Raw genomic sequence first — 17558 nt, 5'->3', positions numbered from 1 at the left:
GAATGTGAGCATAAGCGTCTTGAAGATCCAGAGAACAAAGCCAATCTCCTGATTGAAGAAGTGGAAGCATGGTGCCTAGAGAAACCATCCTGAATTTTTCCTTCTTTAGAAATTTGTTGAGATTTCTGAGGTCTAGGATGGGACATAGGCCCCCGGTTTTCTCTGGAATGAGGAAATAACGGAAATAGAATCCTCTGCCCTGCTGAGACCGGGGCACTGGCTCTACCAGCCCTGGTTTTCAGAAGGGTGGATAATCCTACTTGCAACTGGAGTATGTGATTTTTGCTGAGAGAAAGAGGTCTCAGAGGAGAATCTGTTGGAATTGAGAGGAAATTGAGTTGGTAACCTCGAGATATGATTGCAAGTACCCATCGGTCTGTTGTTATTTGAACCCAATGAGTGTAAAAGGAGGATACTCCACCTCCTACCGGAAGTTGTGGCTGAGGATTGGAGAGGTGGCTGTGTTCTCTGGGAGTGTGCTCAAAAGCCAGCAGCAGGTCCTGTCTGTGGCGTAGGTTGAGGCCTAGCCACCCTAGGTTGTCTGGGCTGAGGCCTTTGTTGTGGTCTAGTAGACCTAGTTCTAAATGCAGGAGGGTAGTATCGTCTTTGCCTATAGAATGGTCTTCTAGTATCTTTTCTTTGAGGCCTACGAACTGTGTGCGTAGGTGTATCCTGTGGGATCGAGGAAAGCTGTCTCAGGGTGTCCGTATGCTCTTTTAGCTGCGTAACTGCATCCTGCACCTTGGATCCAAAGAGGTTATCTCCCAGGCATGGAAAATCTACTAATTTATCCTGGACTTCAGGCCTGAGGTACGAGGCTTTAAGCCATGCCCAACATCTGGGACTGACCCCTGATGCAGCTACCCTGGAAGCTGTCTCGAATCCATCATAGGCTGCACGTACTTCATGTTTGCCTGCCGCTAGTCCTTTTTGGATGATAGCTTGGGCTGCTTCTTGATATTGTGATGGAAGAGAAGGTATAAATTCCTGCATTTGCTTCCATAAATTTCTCTGATATTGGGTCATGTAAAGTTGATATGAAGATATCCTAGAATTTAACATGGCCCCTTGGTAGACCTTCCGCCCCAGGGAATCTAAAAATCTGTGATCTTTACCTGGGGGATTTGAGGAATGTGGTCTAATCCTCTTGGACTTCTTTTGCGCAGACTCTACCACTACTGACTGGTGAGGGAGCTGCGACTTTTGGTAGCCAGGAGCAGACTGCACCAAATATGTACTGTCCATTCGTTTATTAACAGCTGGTACTGAGCATGGATGTTCCCAAAAGCAATGTTGCAAATCCAGCAGAACATCATGGACTGGTATAGCTACCACTTGCTTTGGAGGGTCTACAAATTGAAGTACCTCCAATGGTATCAGACATTTCCTGTACAAAGGATGTGAATGAAAAATCTTCTGGAGGAGATTTTTTCCTTGGATCTGGTGGGGATGGATTCAACATAAAAGCTTCAGATGAGGTGTCTGATTGTGTGTCACTCCAAGTATCATATGGATCTTGGGGTTGAGGAAATGTTTTGGAAGGTGCAGGTGGTTGAGGAATCCCTGAAGGTCCTGGTAATGGATCATCAATAGGTGATTCCTCAGGTTGTTCTTCCTGTGGATTTGAGGGAAGAGAATCAAGCAGTTTATGATATTTTTTCATTAACAGCTGTTATAGTGCCAATTCTGAACTTCCTGGATCCCCAGGCAAGGTTGGCATTGATGGTGACTGTGTCAGAACCGAAGATGTTGTGTCTTCGGTGGTCGCGTCAATGTCACCGTAGTTTTCATCGGTGACATTAGGTACCGGCATCGATGTAATTAGTGACATCGGCATCGGAACCGGCATCGACAAAGTCGTCGGCATCAGTACGGTGACCGGTGTTGGCGTAATCACCGGCATCGGTGAAGGTACAGGCATCGGTTCAAGAACTGGCATCTGTGTTGACACCGGCATCGGCACAGTCGCCGGAATAGGTGTCTGTTCTTTCAGGGCCTGGAGTACCGCTTGTCTTATAAAATTAGACAATTTCCGCAATACAGCTGGTGTGGACAGAGCAGCTGCATGCGGTGATGGTGTAGGCATTGATATTACCTGCACAGATCCCTGTGGAGGTTCAATCGATAACGATGTAGGCCTCGGCGCCGCTGTTATCGGAGTTTCCTGAGGCTTCTGCCGCTTAGCTGTCGGTTCCTCCGGGGAGAGGGTTGACGCTAGGGTCGGTATGTGTCGATGTCGGTGTCAATGTTTAGGCCTATGCTTGACCACTGACCTTATCGATGCCGTCGAGGTCGATGGCGATGCTTGATCTCCCGATCCCTCCAGATGCTGTTTTTTCAGTAAAACTTTCTTTGAAACTCCTGCCGGGGACAATTTCGTCGATGTTGAAGGAGAAGGAAGAAGCTGAAGGTGAAAGAGATGCTCCATCTTCTCCTGCCGAAGTTTTCTTCCTTTGGGAGTCATCTCTGCACATTGAGGGCAGGATGAGATATCGTGTTTATCTCTCAAATACAGAACACACTCAAGGTGTGGATCTGTGATAGACATCGTCCGATTACATAGTGGACATTTTTCAAATCCTGAAGCCATCTTTTCCTGACAGCCATCAATGAAAAGAGGGGAAAAATTCTGAGGGAAAGTGTTTACTTAAAAGTAAAAATGAGACTGTGATTTCTCACCGGCCGGTGGAAATGTGAGAGAAATCCCGTATGGGAGAGAAATATTTTGAAAAATCAATGACTTTCTAGTCAGTAAGTCTGTGGGTAAACTCACAGGGCTCCTTGCTCCACGATGCTTATAGCAGCGTGGAAAAACAAAGACTAGAGAGAGACCCCTGTGGCAGAGAATATCATGGCATGCTGGGCATGGCCAGTGGCCACACAGTGCCAGTCAAAAGTTTATAGAAACTTTGACAACGTTTTCCCCAATAGGGCTCTGTCAGTGATGTCACCCTTATGTGAAGACTAGCATCCTGCTTGTCCTGGGATAAAGAGGGAAATATGATTTATGATAGTAAGAAGATTTCTGATAGATATGAGACCCGCCCCCTTGTGATGTCATCCAGCCCAGCGTCGAGCCGGTAAACAGCGCCATTCTACCTGGCACTGAGGCGGAGGGGGCTGCCCACCAGCACCGGGCACTTTTGAGATGCTTCACTGAAGAGAAAAGCTCAAAAAAATGAAAAAAATCAGCTTTAAAATGTGAATGGAGATGCTATGAAGAAAAACAGTGAGCATGAGACCCGCCCCCTTGTGATGTCATCCAGCCCAGCGTCGAGCTGGTAAACGGCGCCATTCCACCTGGTGTCGCGTGCCGAAGGGGCGCGACAAAGGGGCACTCCCCTTTGTGCAACCCTTGGTGCTACCTTTTTTCATTTTTTTTCTTTTTAACTTCTATGTTTCTTCCACTTTTGTTTACTTTTCTCTTTTTTCATAGTTGTTATCCCTTGTTAACAATTTTCATTGTTATTAATGTTAAATGTATTTGACAAAGGTAACTTTTTTCCTGCATCTCCTGTTTTAATGTAAACCGGTATGATTTGTATATTATACAAGAATGTCGATATATAAAAATTGAAAATAAATAAATAAATAAATTCTATGGGGAATTATATATGCCAAATAATGGAATCCTTGCTTCAGATATTGAAAATGATCTCAAATTCGTATCTTCACCTTGTCTGCCAGAGGAAGCTAGGGAGCTTCTAAATGCTCCCATAAGGGAGGAAGAGATTCTCACGATCATATCAGACTTAAAAATGGGGAAGGCACCTGGCCTTGATACCTTCTCTGCCAAATTTTATAAAGTCTGTAAATCAGTTATTGTGAAACTGTTGGCATCTATGTTTAACTTCCTTAGCAAAGGAAGTCATCTGGCAATGGGGGCTAATGTGGCAGGCATAACTATTTTGGCAAAGGATGGGCATGGCCCCACACTTTGCAGATCTTAAAGACTCATCTCTCTTATAAACTTGGATCTTAAGATCTTAGCAAAGGTTCTGGCTTCTTACTTGGGGATTATTGCTCCTTTAATTGTTCATGGAGACCAGTTGGGCTTTGTCCCTGATAGACTTGCTGCTGACAATGTTCAGAGGGTACTGAATCTCAGCTGGTGGGTACATCATCATAACATTTTGGCAGCTCTTTTGGCAGTAAATGACAAGAATACTTTAGACTGGGTACATGGGCTTATCTTTTCCAGGTCCTCAATAAGTTTGGGTTGGGATCCTTCTTTTTGACTTGGGTTAGGGCACTTTACGATCACCTGAATGCCTGTGTTGGGGTAAATGAGGGATATTCAGAGTTGTCTGTAGTGGGCAGAGGCACTAGACAGGGATGCCCACTATATCCCTTTCCGTGACTATGCTATTTTTTTTTCAAATTTTGGCTATCCCTTTGAGGGTTCTAAGGGATTGGCTGAAAGCACTTTTGTGCTTTATCTGAAAGAGAAGGCCACCTATGGTAGCGAGAGAGGTCTTGTACAGACCTAAAAGTTAGAGTGGGCTGGGAGACCCAAAATTGGAATTCCACTATGTTGCTTCCCAGTTGAGAACAATTTGGGAATGGCACTACAGAAGCAAGAGTAAGGTTTGGATAGACTTGGAACAGGATATATTTGGGCTGCCACCTTTAGAAATATCTGTATGGTGGTCAGGGAAACCAGAGGGGTGTTATAGTAGAGGTTCTCCTTATACGTTGCACTCCTTGAGAATTTGGCATTGGTATGATACGCAGTTGGTGGGAGATAAGCGATATTGGCATGCTACATCTTTTTTGTATACTAAGGATTTTCCACCTAGGGAATCATTAGCTGTAGTGGCTTACTGGAAGGGATTAAGTATTGAGAGATTGGAGCAGGTCTGGGGTGCTGGGTCTATTATTTCCTTTGATGTTTTGTGCCAGTCTTTGCCCTTAGAGGAGAAAGATAGGTTTTCCTACATTCAATTAGCCTCCTTTATTAGGTCTAAAAGGATTGCTGCGGATCTTTGAAACAGCAAATCTATGTTTGAGGTGCACTACTCTAGAGTGGACAAATTAGTAAAGATGATTTCCAAAATCTATGATTTGCTACTTGGTGATATTGGGCCCAAACCAAAACATGTATTGGAATGGGAGCATGACCTATCTGAAGACACTGAGGATGCTAAGTGGGATATGTGCTACCAACTGTCGGGGAAAGGCTCAGTATCCGCTTTGATTTGGGAAAATGATTATAAACGACTGTATAGGTGGTACCTTACCTCGGTTAAATTAGCTAAAATGTATCCAGGGAGCTCTGCTCTCTGTTGGCGTAATTGTGGGGAATTAAGGTGGACCTGCCCTAAGGCTTTGAGGTATTGGGATAAGATTTGAGATCTTGATGTTGAAATAGCTAGTATCAGAGTTTTGAAAACCCCTAAGCTACTTTTGGTTTCGGTAGTTCTTCTTGATATAGATAAATGATATAGGCATCTTAGCTGGCATAGTATTGTAGGGGCACGTTGTGAACTTTCTGCCTGGTGGAGAAAAATCGAGGGTCCAAAGAAAATATATTTGCAAACGAGGCAAACTTGTCTTTTTACTATGTATAAACTTAAGAACATAAGAAGATAAGAAATTGCCATGCTGGGTCAGACCAAGGGTCCATCAAGCCCAGCATCCTGTTTCCAACAGAGGCCAAAACCAGGCCACAAGAACCTGGCAATTACCCAAACACTAAGAAGATCCCATGCTACTGATGCAATTAATAGCAGTGGCTATTCCCTAAGTAAACTTGATTAATAGCCATTAATGGACTTCTCCTCCAAGAACTTATCCAAACCTTTTTTGAACCCAGCTACACTAACTGCACTAACCACATCCTCTGGCAACAAATTCCAGAGCTTTATTGTGCGTTGAGTGAAAAATAATTTTCTCCGATTAGTCTTAAATGTGCTAATTGCTAACTTCATGGAATGCCCCCTAGTCCTTCTATTATTCGAAAGTGAAAATAACCGAGTCACATCTACTCGTTCAAGACCTTTCATGATCTTAAAGACCTCTATCATATCCCTCCTCAGCCGACTCTTCTCCAAGCTGAACAGCCCTAATCTCTTCAGCCTTTCCACATAGGGAAGCTGTTCCAACCCCTTTATCATTTTGGTTGCCCTTCTCTGTACTTTCTCCATCGCAACTATATCTTATTATTTATTTATTTACTTACTTACTTCTTTTTACTATACTGAAGTTCAGGACAAAAAGTCTTATCACACCGGTTTATATCAAACCAAACCTGGGGAAACTTACATGATGACATTTCGAGGTTTGAGGCTACCTGGAGCCCTTTTATATCTTGGTGACAACCTTTCGATTTAGGCTTGCGAGTCCGAGATACTGGGTCTTTAAGTGCACAGTTATTTTTTGAGTGGGCCCTTGCTTATCATGCGGGTGGGCCCTGGGGGGGGGGGGGGGAGTCATATTGAGGGTGGTGAGAGGGGAGGTGGGCTTGGGGGTGAAAACAAGAGTTGTTTGGGAACTTGCTCCGCAGTTGGAGGCAAGCCATAATGGTTTGGGGATTTACAGGGGTGTTTATTACTCCTTTTAGGATACTCGAAGGTGTTTCTGAGATAAAAGTTTCAATAAACATTTATTGTGTTTATATGTTAACTACCTCACTTCAATTCTCTGTACTACATGAGTTAGTTTACTGTCATGTTCTGTTTAAGCAAATTTTGTTAATAAAAAGTAAATTAAAAAAAAAAGAAAAATATACTATATGACACTAAGAAGAGAAATAAAGAAAAGTCTGACTGAAATTTTTTAGTTCAGAATGCTAAAGAAATCAAAAACCTAAAAACAAATGACTGAAAGCCCAAAATGGCAGCAGCAGTGGTCAAGTAGCATATCCTTTTTCTCAGACAGTCCAAAGAAAAACTGAAGAGCAGTAGCTTTCATGGACTGCAGAATATTCTCCATAAATGCTAAAAGCTTTCTAGCAAAGTTGTAGAAGAGTCCTTCAACTTGACGCAGATCACATGACCCATCAGCATGGTTCACCATAGCTGCTTACTATCAGAGAACGTTTTAATAAATCTAACTGTATATATATATATATATATATATATATATAACTGTATATATAACTGTAATATATAACTGTATAAATCTAACTGTATATATATATATAACTGTATATATATACCGTATTTTCCGGTGTATAAGACGACTGGGCGTATAAGACGACTCCCCCTTTTTTATACATATTTTTAAGAAAAAAAATAATTTTACACTCAAACAGGAGCAACCCTATCTATGAAAAGGCAACACTACAAATACCGTATATCAGGCCCTAAAAACCAATATACCTCTTATTAGGAAAACAGAACTAGCAAACAGCTATAGATCCCCACACATAAATAATTGTAAAACTATACTAATAAGCAGAATAAATGTTTCAAAACAGCTATGAACAGAATAACATCCAACAATTAAAAACTCATAAAAACTATTAAACATTCTCCAAACACCAATAAAATATTTCAAAAAAGCAGACACATCACATAATATTAAATAATTAAAATGACAGTCAATCAAGAAAAATAAACTTAAAAAGCCACCTTTCCTTACCCCCTCCAGCAGCTCTCCTATTCCTCTTCCTCTTCCTTAGGGCCCATGTCTCTCACACACACACCATACCAGTCATGCCCCCATGACCAGTTTCTGTCTCTCACGCACCAATCATTTCCCAAACAGTCTTTGACACACACACCAGACACCTTCCTGAACAGTTTCTCTCATGCCATACACACACACAGGCTTCCCACTCCCGTGTTCTGCTTACCGTACATATACGGGCTTCTCGCTCTCATAATCACTTTCTCTGTCTCACACACACACACACCAGTCTCTCTCTCATTTCCATGCTCACTCTCCACGTGCACTGGCTTCTCATTCCCTGAATCACATTCTTTCTCTCACATTCACACACAGCAGTCTCTTTCTCTCACACACACCGTCACCTTATCAACCAGTCTCTCTCTCATGCACGCGCGCACACACACACACACACACAGCCAGTCCTCCCTCTCCCATGCTCTCTCTCACATAATCAGGCTTCTTACTCCCATGCTTTCTCACATACCCAGATTTCTCACTTCCATGCTTTTTCTCTCTCTCACACTCACATCAGTCATCTCTCTGAGCAGTCACTTTCATTGTCTCTCACACACATGAGCTCGCTGACCAGTTTCTCTCAATCACACACATGCTCTCAATCAAATGCATTCTCTCACTTACACACAGGCTGGCTGCTTCTCTCTCTCTCACTTACACACAGGCTGGCTGCTTCTCTCTCTCTCTCTCACTTACACACAGGCTGGCTGCTTCTCTCTCTCTCTCTCTCTCTCTCTCACTTACACACAGGCTGGCTGCTTCTCTCTCTCTCACTTACACACAGGCTGGCTGCTTCTCTCTCTCACTTACACACAGGCAGGGTGGCTGCTTCTTTCTCTCTCTCTCTCTCACTTACACACAGGCTGGCTGCTTCTCTCTCTCTCTCTCTCTCTCTCTCCCTTACACACAGGCTGGCTGCTTCTCTCTCTCTCTCTCCCTTACACACAGGCTGGCTGCTTCTCTCTCTCTCTCTCTCTCTCACTTACACACAGGCTGGCTGCTTCTCTCTCTCTCTCTCTCTCTCTCTCACTTACACACAGGCTGGCTGCTTCTCTCTCTCTCTCACTTACACACAGGCAGGGTGGCTGCTTCTCTCTCTCTCTCACTTCCACGCCCCCCCCCCAGCACAAATAGTAGCTGCAGCAGCTTCCTCCTCCAGCCCCCGCAGGCCAAGAAAGAAGAAACCCATCGGCCGCGGGATGCTCACGCTGCTGTCTCCTTTCCCGATTACCAGCTCCTTCGACTGCTCGGGGGCCGCTGCTGCTGCGCCGCTGCTATTTTTTTCACGCGGCACGGCTCTTTCTTCCCGCGCATCACTTCCTGTTCCGGTTCAAAGGGGGGGGGGGCGGGAAGAAGACAAGGCCAGCCGCGGATGCCACAGCTTTTTTTTTTTTTTGCACCGCTGCCGTTCCCGCTGGGCTTGAACGTGCTTTTAGCCCAGCGGCAACGGCAGTGCGGTGCGCGGGAAGGAGAAAGCCGTGCCGCATGAAAAGATAGCAGCATCGGCCCCGAGCAGTCGAAGGAGCTGGTAATCGGGAAAGGAGACAGCAGCATGAGCCTCCCGCGGCCGATGGGTTTCTTCTTTCTTGGCCTGCGGGGGCTGGAGGAGGAAGCTGCTGCTGCAGCTACTATTTGTGCTCGGGGGGGGGGGGGGGGGGGGGGGGTGAAAGAAAGAGAGAGAGAGACAGCCAGCCTGTGTGTAAGTGAGAGAATGCATTTGATTGAGAGCATGTGTGTGTGATTGAGAGAAACTGGTCAGAGAGCAGGTGTGCCCGGCGTATAAGACGACCCCCGACTTTTGAGAAGATTTTCTTGGGTTAAAAAGTCGTCTTATACGCCGGAAAATACGGTATATATATATACAGTTAGATTTATTAAAACATTCTCTGATACAGTTATATATATATATATATATATATATATATATATATATACAGTTAGATTTATTAAAACGTTCTCTGATAGTAAGCAGCTATGGTGAACCATGCTGATGGGTCATGTGATCTGCGTCATATATATATATATATATATATATATATATATATACATACACACACACCTAATATATTAAAATGTGTTTCATCCCAATATATTGATTTTCCCTACCTTGAAGATACATTTGCAATAATATTCATCTGAAAAGGAGTCTGCTTGGTTTCAAATGCTCATGTACTATACCATCTTTTCTGTTGGTCCCTAAACGGTGTCACATGGTCAGACTCTATGGGCCGGATTTTTGGAAGATTTACGCGCGTAACCGGGCTTACGCATGCCGGGCCTATTTTCAAAAGGCCTGGCGACGCGTGTAAGTCCCAGGGTTTTACTAAAGGGGCGGGGGGAAGGGGGTGGGGCAGGGGTGGGGCCAGAGGCTCCTGGCACAGCGGCCATTTGCTGCTGTGCTGGGGATCACGCACTGGCAGTCGGTCGGCGCGCACAACTTACTTCAGCCCCAGGGCTGAAGAATGTTTTAAAAGAAGGAGAAAAATAAAAAAAGACAAAGGTAGGGGGGAAAGGGCGGGGGAGGTAGAGGAAGGGGTAGGGAATGGGGGAAGGCAGCATGGCTCGGTGTGGGCTCGGCGCGCGCAAGGTGCACAACTGTGCACCCCCTTGCATGCGCCGACCCCCGATTTTATAACTTGCGTGCGCACCTTTTAAAATCTACCCCTTTATATGCATATGCCAGGTTCCAGAAACAATCACAGCCTGCAAGCCTTATATCCCAAAACTGCTGAAGTGATGGTCAGGCTACATGACCCTTAAAAGTGGATTAAATTCAGGTACTCATAACACCATAGCCCAGCAGAGTTTGGTTTTGACTGAGCTGGAATCCCAAAGGAGCAGGGTCAAAAACTGAAGTAATAAAATAATGTATCATTGCTTACTTAGACTCTAGTTTTCTCCAGGATCAAAATGGCTACAAGAACTGAGCGAATAATATTCAAAAAATTTATTTTTCTGGATATATAGAACAAATTGGATGTGTGAGAAAAATTCCTTTTTAAAATGTTTTACACTAACCTTACCAGTATTTGAGAGATAATATTAATACTTACTGTATTGTTCAAAATAAACTTGTCCTTGGAAAATGATTCTACTGAGCTCATTAGATCTTGGTCACTATGGCTCAGCAACTGCTCAGGATGTGGTTCATTTGACTGAAACACTGCTTGCTCTACAAGCTGTTCAACACATCCTGGTTCACTAGGCTGTTGCTCAGTAGATACATGCTTGTCTCGCTTCTTTTTAAGCACTTTCTCAAGTAACGTATTTTGACCTGTAATATTTTTGTCTTCTATATTTTTCTGGTCTTGTTCATTCTTTCCACATTTCTTTCCATCATCAACATTTTCCTTCTGCCTAGCAATCCTTGCCAGTTCAGTCTGTTGGGCAAATGCTACTGACAATTCCACAATTACCTGAAAAGATGAAAACAAGGTCATTTAATACAGGTTTACTTTTATATCTATATACATAGCAGAGTAATCACTATGAAGTTATTAACAGAACCTTAGAAATATAACAGTTTACCTTCAATCAATAACAAAACTAAACTAAAACTAAATTAGTACTAGTTGCTTAAACTCTTCCTGTCAATAACAGTGTTTCAGCAGTTCCTGTTGCCGAGATGTTCCCCAAGAGGGGTTTAGTGAATGATTAAGGGGACATCCACTAAGTGTAATCCTTACCCCATATTTCCGATTATGCTGAGATCCAAAATGTCCAAAATTTTACTGGGCCATCAGTTTATGTAAACACTCAGCATGTCCCCCGACAGGAAGATCTTCTGGCACAGGCACTGGGATCTGGGCTATGCTCTCTGCGATCCAGTCAAACCCCATCCCAGATTTTGGATGGAATGCTGGCTGTGACTTGGGGACTCTGTTGCCTGGGGTGGTTTTGAAGGATCTAGCTGTTGATGGGACTAAAGAGGCGAAGGAACATGCCTCCTTGGCTGCCATGAAATGTCACCTTGACCCCATGCTCGGATACCTTCTAACTGAGGAGGGTGGGTCTGGCATGGCCATGGAGAGTTGCTGAAGCCCTGCACAGTGTTCTTTGATCTGTGCCACTGCTTCCTTAACCCTATCTCCAAAGAGATTATGTCCAGTGCATGGAACATCAGCAAATCTTTCCTGATGGTCTGAGGCCCACTGCCAGGCAAGTCTGCGGGCAGTAAACCCCACAGCAGAGACTATTACTGCTATCTTGAAACCATCAAAGGTTGACCTGACCAGTGATTTTCACACTTCATTCCCTTGTCCACCAGTGATCAGAAGTAGGCAACTGCTTCAGAATGTCCTGCTTATGTAAACCCATAAAGAGTTGATAGGATGCTATGAAGGCATTAGGTTTTCCAGGGAGCTATGCTTTTCTCCTAAGAGTGTCCAGGGTTCTAGAATCCCTCCTCAGGAATATATTCTTGTCCTCCTGGCTCTCTTGAGAATGGCTTTGACTACTACAAATTGGTGTAATAGCTGTTGCTTTTCAAATCCAAAAGTTTTCTGAACACGATATCGCGCATCTGCTTTCTTATTTATGGAAGCCACAGAGAGCGGGCTCTGCCACATCCTCATCTATACCTCCTAAAGGTTCTTATGCACTGGGATTGCCATAATCTCTTTAGGAAACTTCACAAAGTGGCGGATTGTCCAGCATCTTGTTCTTGGACTCGTTCACCTTCTGCAAAGTAACTGGGATGACTTCACCCATTCTCTGGATAAAACCAGCAAAGGGGAAGTCCTGAGGCAGAGACTTTCACCTTTTCTGAGAACAGAAGGGTTGGAAGGGAGACCTACCAATTCCTTGTGATCAGTGAAATCTCCAGATCCATAGTCTTATCTCCAAGAGTATTCTGAATCTGAGCCCGACTGGTAGGATGGAGATGAGGACCCAAATCTCGCTCAGATAGCATACAAGGCCTCAGAGAAGAAATCACTTGTCTGCTAGGGTCTAGACCCTGAGGAACATCTGCGTCTTGAGGTTTCCTCCCCTGATGGGCTAGAGATCACCATCGGAGCAGCGGAAATCAATGTCGATTCCGCTCCAGGAACAGACATCAGCACCAAGCTGCTGGACAACTGTAGAGACTCCAGTATTGGTTTGACATCGGTCTTCATCAACACCGATGCCCTTGACACTAGTGCATCAATGCTCCATATAGCCTTGTCCAAAGCCTGCTGGATCTTCATGTCCAGCTCCTCTTCCAAGATTACCAATACCAACACCTGCTGGGAGTCAAGAGGGGTGGCCATGTCTTCTTGGAATCCCTGAGATGTATTGGTGGCAGCGGCAGCTCCCGGACCTAAGAGACTGATTCAGTTTCCAGGAATCTTTGTTTACTATGCCTAAGAAAGTTTTCTTTTTCTTGCAAATGCATTAAATAACTTAATTTTAATTACAGTATTCCTCCTAACTACTATAAAAACCTAAAAATACAGGGCTACAAAAACCTGGAGTCCTCAATTTAGATAGCAGAAAACAATGAGTCCAAAATCTCATTTTCAGCCCAAATCCCTAATTTTAACCTTCGAATGAAGATGGTAAAAGATGTTTCTCAGTTTAGAAGAACTAAAAGACATATCTTTCTCTAGCCTTCCCAGACTGAATATTGCTCAATCTTGTTAAGCCATGTTTTTGTTTTTTTTATTTTCCCCAAGAGATGTATAGCAATGTTGCTTTTTAGTTGTTTTGGCATGTTTATGTTTTGTGTTGCGTAAGGTTTTGCTATGCTTTACTGTAATCCACTAAGACTGGTGGATCAGCGGAGTAGAAATTGTGGAAATAAATAATAAATAAATGTTAAGAGGATCAATTACAAATGCAAACAAACTATAACTGGGAGTTTTTGGTTTTTTTTTAAGATATAACATACTAAGCTCTTTTACCATTTAATTTAGTGAAGGCATTACCTGTGAATTATTTTTTTCTTGGCATTCTTAATACGCAAGAAGAGAGACTGTTTTTATCACCATTACAGTCCTGATTTACTCACAAGAAATACTCTCACTATTATACATCTAAACCAATATAACTTAATCTGTAATTTCTACTGCCATGTGTGCAATGTCAATTAGACTGTGTAATCTGTGAAAGCCACACAAAATGCATCTCAAGTGCACCCAGAACAATTTAAATTATACTTTCTCATAAATGAGCAATGAGCTGCATTCTATCTGATTACTTGAGGTCAATATTCAAAGGCATGTCCATGGGTAAAACAGTGTTTTACTTACAGAAATGGCTCTTTGAATATTTATTTATTTATTTATTTTTAATTTTTATAGATCGAAGTTCTTGTAGGAACTACAAATCAATCCGGTTTACATACAACTTTTAAATGCCCAAAAAGAGTAGTAGTAGAGTAGTAGTAGTAGTAGTAGTAGTAGTTGTCCAACCTGTAGGAGCGTAAAAGTTTGCAAGCTGTCCAACACAACAGATACTTTTATTCACATACTGCAGAGGCATTCCAGCTTGGGGACAGGCCAGGCTACACAGCAACATGCATAGTTTTGTATAATCAAAACTATCAGGGTTATTTTAAAAGGAACGTGTGTGCACCCATAAACGCGTGTATCGGTGCGCGAGCAGAGATACATTGCAATTTTATATTGTCCGCGCCAAGTACACACATGCCAATGAAAATAACTTTCCATGTTTGTGTGCGCGTAATCTTAAGAGGTGGCTCAAGCAAACGTCCCGCCATTATTTTGGCTAGGGCTTTAGTGGATTTTACACGCATAAGCAGGTGTATTTTAAAACATACTCGCGCGAGGTCAAAAACAGTTTTTCCAATTAGTTGCCCAATTTATATTGAAGTCTTCAAGACTTCTCTAGCTCTTCATCTTGCAAGCCCCCTGCCTGACCCTGAACCCTCATGCTGTGCTAAAAGCCCTAAAATTCAAGATCTCTAGACTTGCTCTTCATCAGGACCAGCAGTAAAGTTACACGGATAACATGCCAATGTGCGCCATGGTCAGCTTTTTTAAAATATGGACTTACGGACATAAGTCTTGGCCCCATCCCAGAACACCCACGCCCTGTCCATTTTCCTGCACCCCGGGTATGTATACATGTACTTTGCAGCTTCTTAAAATCTGCATTGCTCACCCACGGCCTGCATACGTGCATATGTGGCTGTTTTGTGTGAGAAACACTTTTAAAATCTACATCTATATGCCCTGTTTCTGACAGAAAATTCTTCCACTGAAAAAGCAGACATAAATCTCTGTGGATAAGTTTTCCTGGAGCAATAAACAAAGCCAAACTACCTGCACAGTATTTCTCTGATTATTGGTACATACCTAACAAGTAAAACCTACCCACAGAGTTTGCACCAATGTGGGTAGTTTGATTACTGCCCCCTTAATGAAGTGAAAGTTGGATTAAAAACTGTAAATAGATACAAACTAAGGGGCCGATGCAATAAAGTGTGCTCAGCCTAGCGCACAGCTTATCAAGCGATTGGACACGCGTTTTGGAGGTGCCAGGCTTACTCTCAATGCAATAAGCGGGATTAATGCGCCCAAAACACATATCCAAATTCACGCATAGCTAATAGTACTCATCACATGTAAATGAATGTTTGTGTGCATGTTAGGAAATCGGGCGTTCATTACGAGCACCTGTTTTACTGTGCGTCGTATTGCATCGGCCCCTAAAAGGGCTTGAAATCCAAAGAAAAGATTTCATAATCATATTAATTTTCTAAAACTAAATACTTAGTCATACACTGACCTTAACAAAATGAAAATGGGGGCAAAAGCATGCTTTGCTGAGTGCATATTCAAACTAGATGTCAAAAAACAAACATAACTATTTCTATTTTCTGCAGAACAAAGACTGAAACAGTAAGCCAAGTAACCAAAATGTTCAACTAAGCCTTCCAGACCCACTGCAATCAAATAAACCTTTCAGAAAAATCAGATGACGAAGACTAGGGAGGTAATTTTATAACAGGACACATTTACAGCCTATTACGTTCCCAAGTTACACCAATTTTCAAAGTAAATATGCTACCTGCACATAACTGCACCTAAAATCAAAAAGTATGTTCATAAATCCCAACCCCATCTAGACAACTCCCTGGAATGCCTCTCCGTTATGCATGTAACGGTATGCACAGTGTGAATGGACATATGTTTACATATATATTGGTCATGCAATTTTCTAAAAGTTCATTTCTATGGGTAAAGCAGTACTTTACCTGCAGAAGTCTCTCTTCTAAATTACTTTTCTCCTGTACAAAGGTTTATAATAGTGATGTGAAAGATTTTAAAACACAGAACATCTAATTCTTAAAACAGCACCCAAGTGATTACTTGTGCATATTAATATGGAATAAAGCAAAGACACCTGCTTCAGGTATGCACTTATATTGCAAATTCTCAGAGGCAGAGATTCATTACACTGTATTTAACTTGTGCAGTGTCCTGGTTTAGAACACTACAGAAAAAAGCTAAAATAATAATATAAAAACTATCACAAAAATTTTGGCCTATGAAAACGAAAAACGAATTGAAACAATTTTTTTTCCTTCTGCACATCCCTAATAGGTGTGTGTATATATATATATATATATATATATATATATATATATATAGCATTTCATAGGCCACAATGTTTGTGATATATATATATATATACCTATTAGGGATGTGCAGAAGGAAAAAATTTGTTTCGATTCATTTTTCGTTTTGCTGGAACCCAAATTCGTTGCATTAGTTTCATAGGAGGAAAAACCAATTTGTTGATTAGTTTTATTCGTTTTCCGGTTCCCATTAAAGTCAATGGGGGAAGTAGTTGCAGCCTATTTTTGGCTGCAGATTTGGGGTTTTCTTATCAATTCTGATGAAACTTCTGGGGAGAAATCATCAGAACGAGAAAAGAGCTCCAAGTTACTTAGACTGTGGCAAAGTGGCACCAAAGTGGCATGAATAAACTAAGGAGTGAAGGCAATGTCTGCTATACCGAGGTATATAAACGAATGCTAAATAAATAAATAAATAAATTAATAAATAAATAAATAAATAAATAAATAAAGGGGCAAAGGAGTACCAGGAGTGGCAAAAGTGCTTTAACAGAGGTGCAAAGCAGCAGCGAGAGTGTCAAAAAACACACCACAGCTTCAAAAGAGAGCACCGATAACAGTTGCATGAACCCTAGAAGGCAGCACGACAGGCAGTGGCAAGACAAGTGGCATCAACATCCAATAGCACAATGAAGGGGGAACATAGCAAGGAGAAAGAGTGTCAGAAAAAACCACAAGGTGCCGATAAAGGGACAAAGCAGCAGAAAGACTAGCACTAACACACTGAGGAACCATGATGGTGGCAAGAACACCACAGGGAGTAGAGTGAGTCGTCTGGTGTATGGCAGCAAGGTAAAGTGGCAGAAAGTTGATAGGGGCAAGACAAGCTGGCAGAGCTGAGGTAGTCAGGTCCCTGTGGTTTTGATAGGGGCAAGACAGGCTGGCCCAGGGTAGAGTCCCCTTTCCTTTGCGCAGGAAAGGGCTCCCTAGAATGTGTTTGCCCCGAAAGTGTGGTGGTTCTGTTGGCATCTAGTGAATACCCAGAAGCTATTAACTGTTTATGCACTTCAGCTGATGACAAAGGAACTTGAAGAGCTCTCAGAAATAAGAAAACTGCTACTCAAATCCAAATCTACAATATCAACCTATGTTGACTTTGTACCCTACACAGTGCCTCTGTAAACTATAGGAACACAGAGGATGAACTAGAGTACAACTATTACCAGTTTTCTATAGTACTAGAAACATTAATGTTGGCACCTAAGAAAGATTTAGGGAAAATGGCCCATAATATGAAGGTCATGAAAACTATTGAGCATATGAAATATGCAAGCTCCAAACATCTTAAGTCAGCTTTTTATGTTCTTACATTCCAAATGTTGCAAAACAGGAAAAAGAATAT

At 42.5% G+C, this 17558-nt stretch overlaps 1 protein-coding gene across 5 annotated transcripts in view; it reads right to left on the bottom strand.

The window, feature by feature from the left end:
• The window catches only part of AKAP9 (A-kinase anchoring protein 9), a 687299-nt gene that overhangs the window by 436767 nt on the left and 232974 nt on the right, over positions 1-17558 (bottom strand). For all 5 annotated transcript variants that reach the window (XM_029588843.1, XM_029588844.1, XM_029588845.1 and 2 more), the window contains one exon: positions 10683-11045. In XM_029588843.1, the coding sequence (XP_029444703.1) occupies positions 10683-11045 (363 nt within the window). The remainder of the gene's footprint in view (positions 1-10682; positions 11046-17558) is intronic.

The sequence above is a fragment of the Rhinatrema bivittatum genome, chromosome 2 (assembly GCF_901001135.1).
Source record: "Rhinatrema bivittatum chromosome 2, aRhiBiv1.1, whole genome shotgun sequence".
Classification (NCBI taxonomy): Eukaryota; Metazoa; Chordata; class Amphibia; order Gymnophiona; family Rhinatrematidae; genus Rhinatrema; species Rhinatrema bivittatum.
Note: the sequence above shows the minus strand (reverse complement) of the source record. Positions and strands in the feature narration are given on the sequence as shown.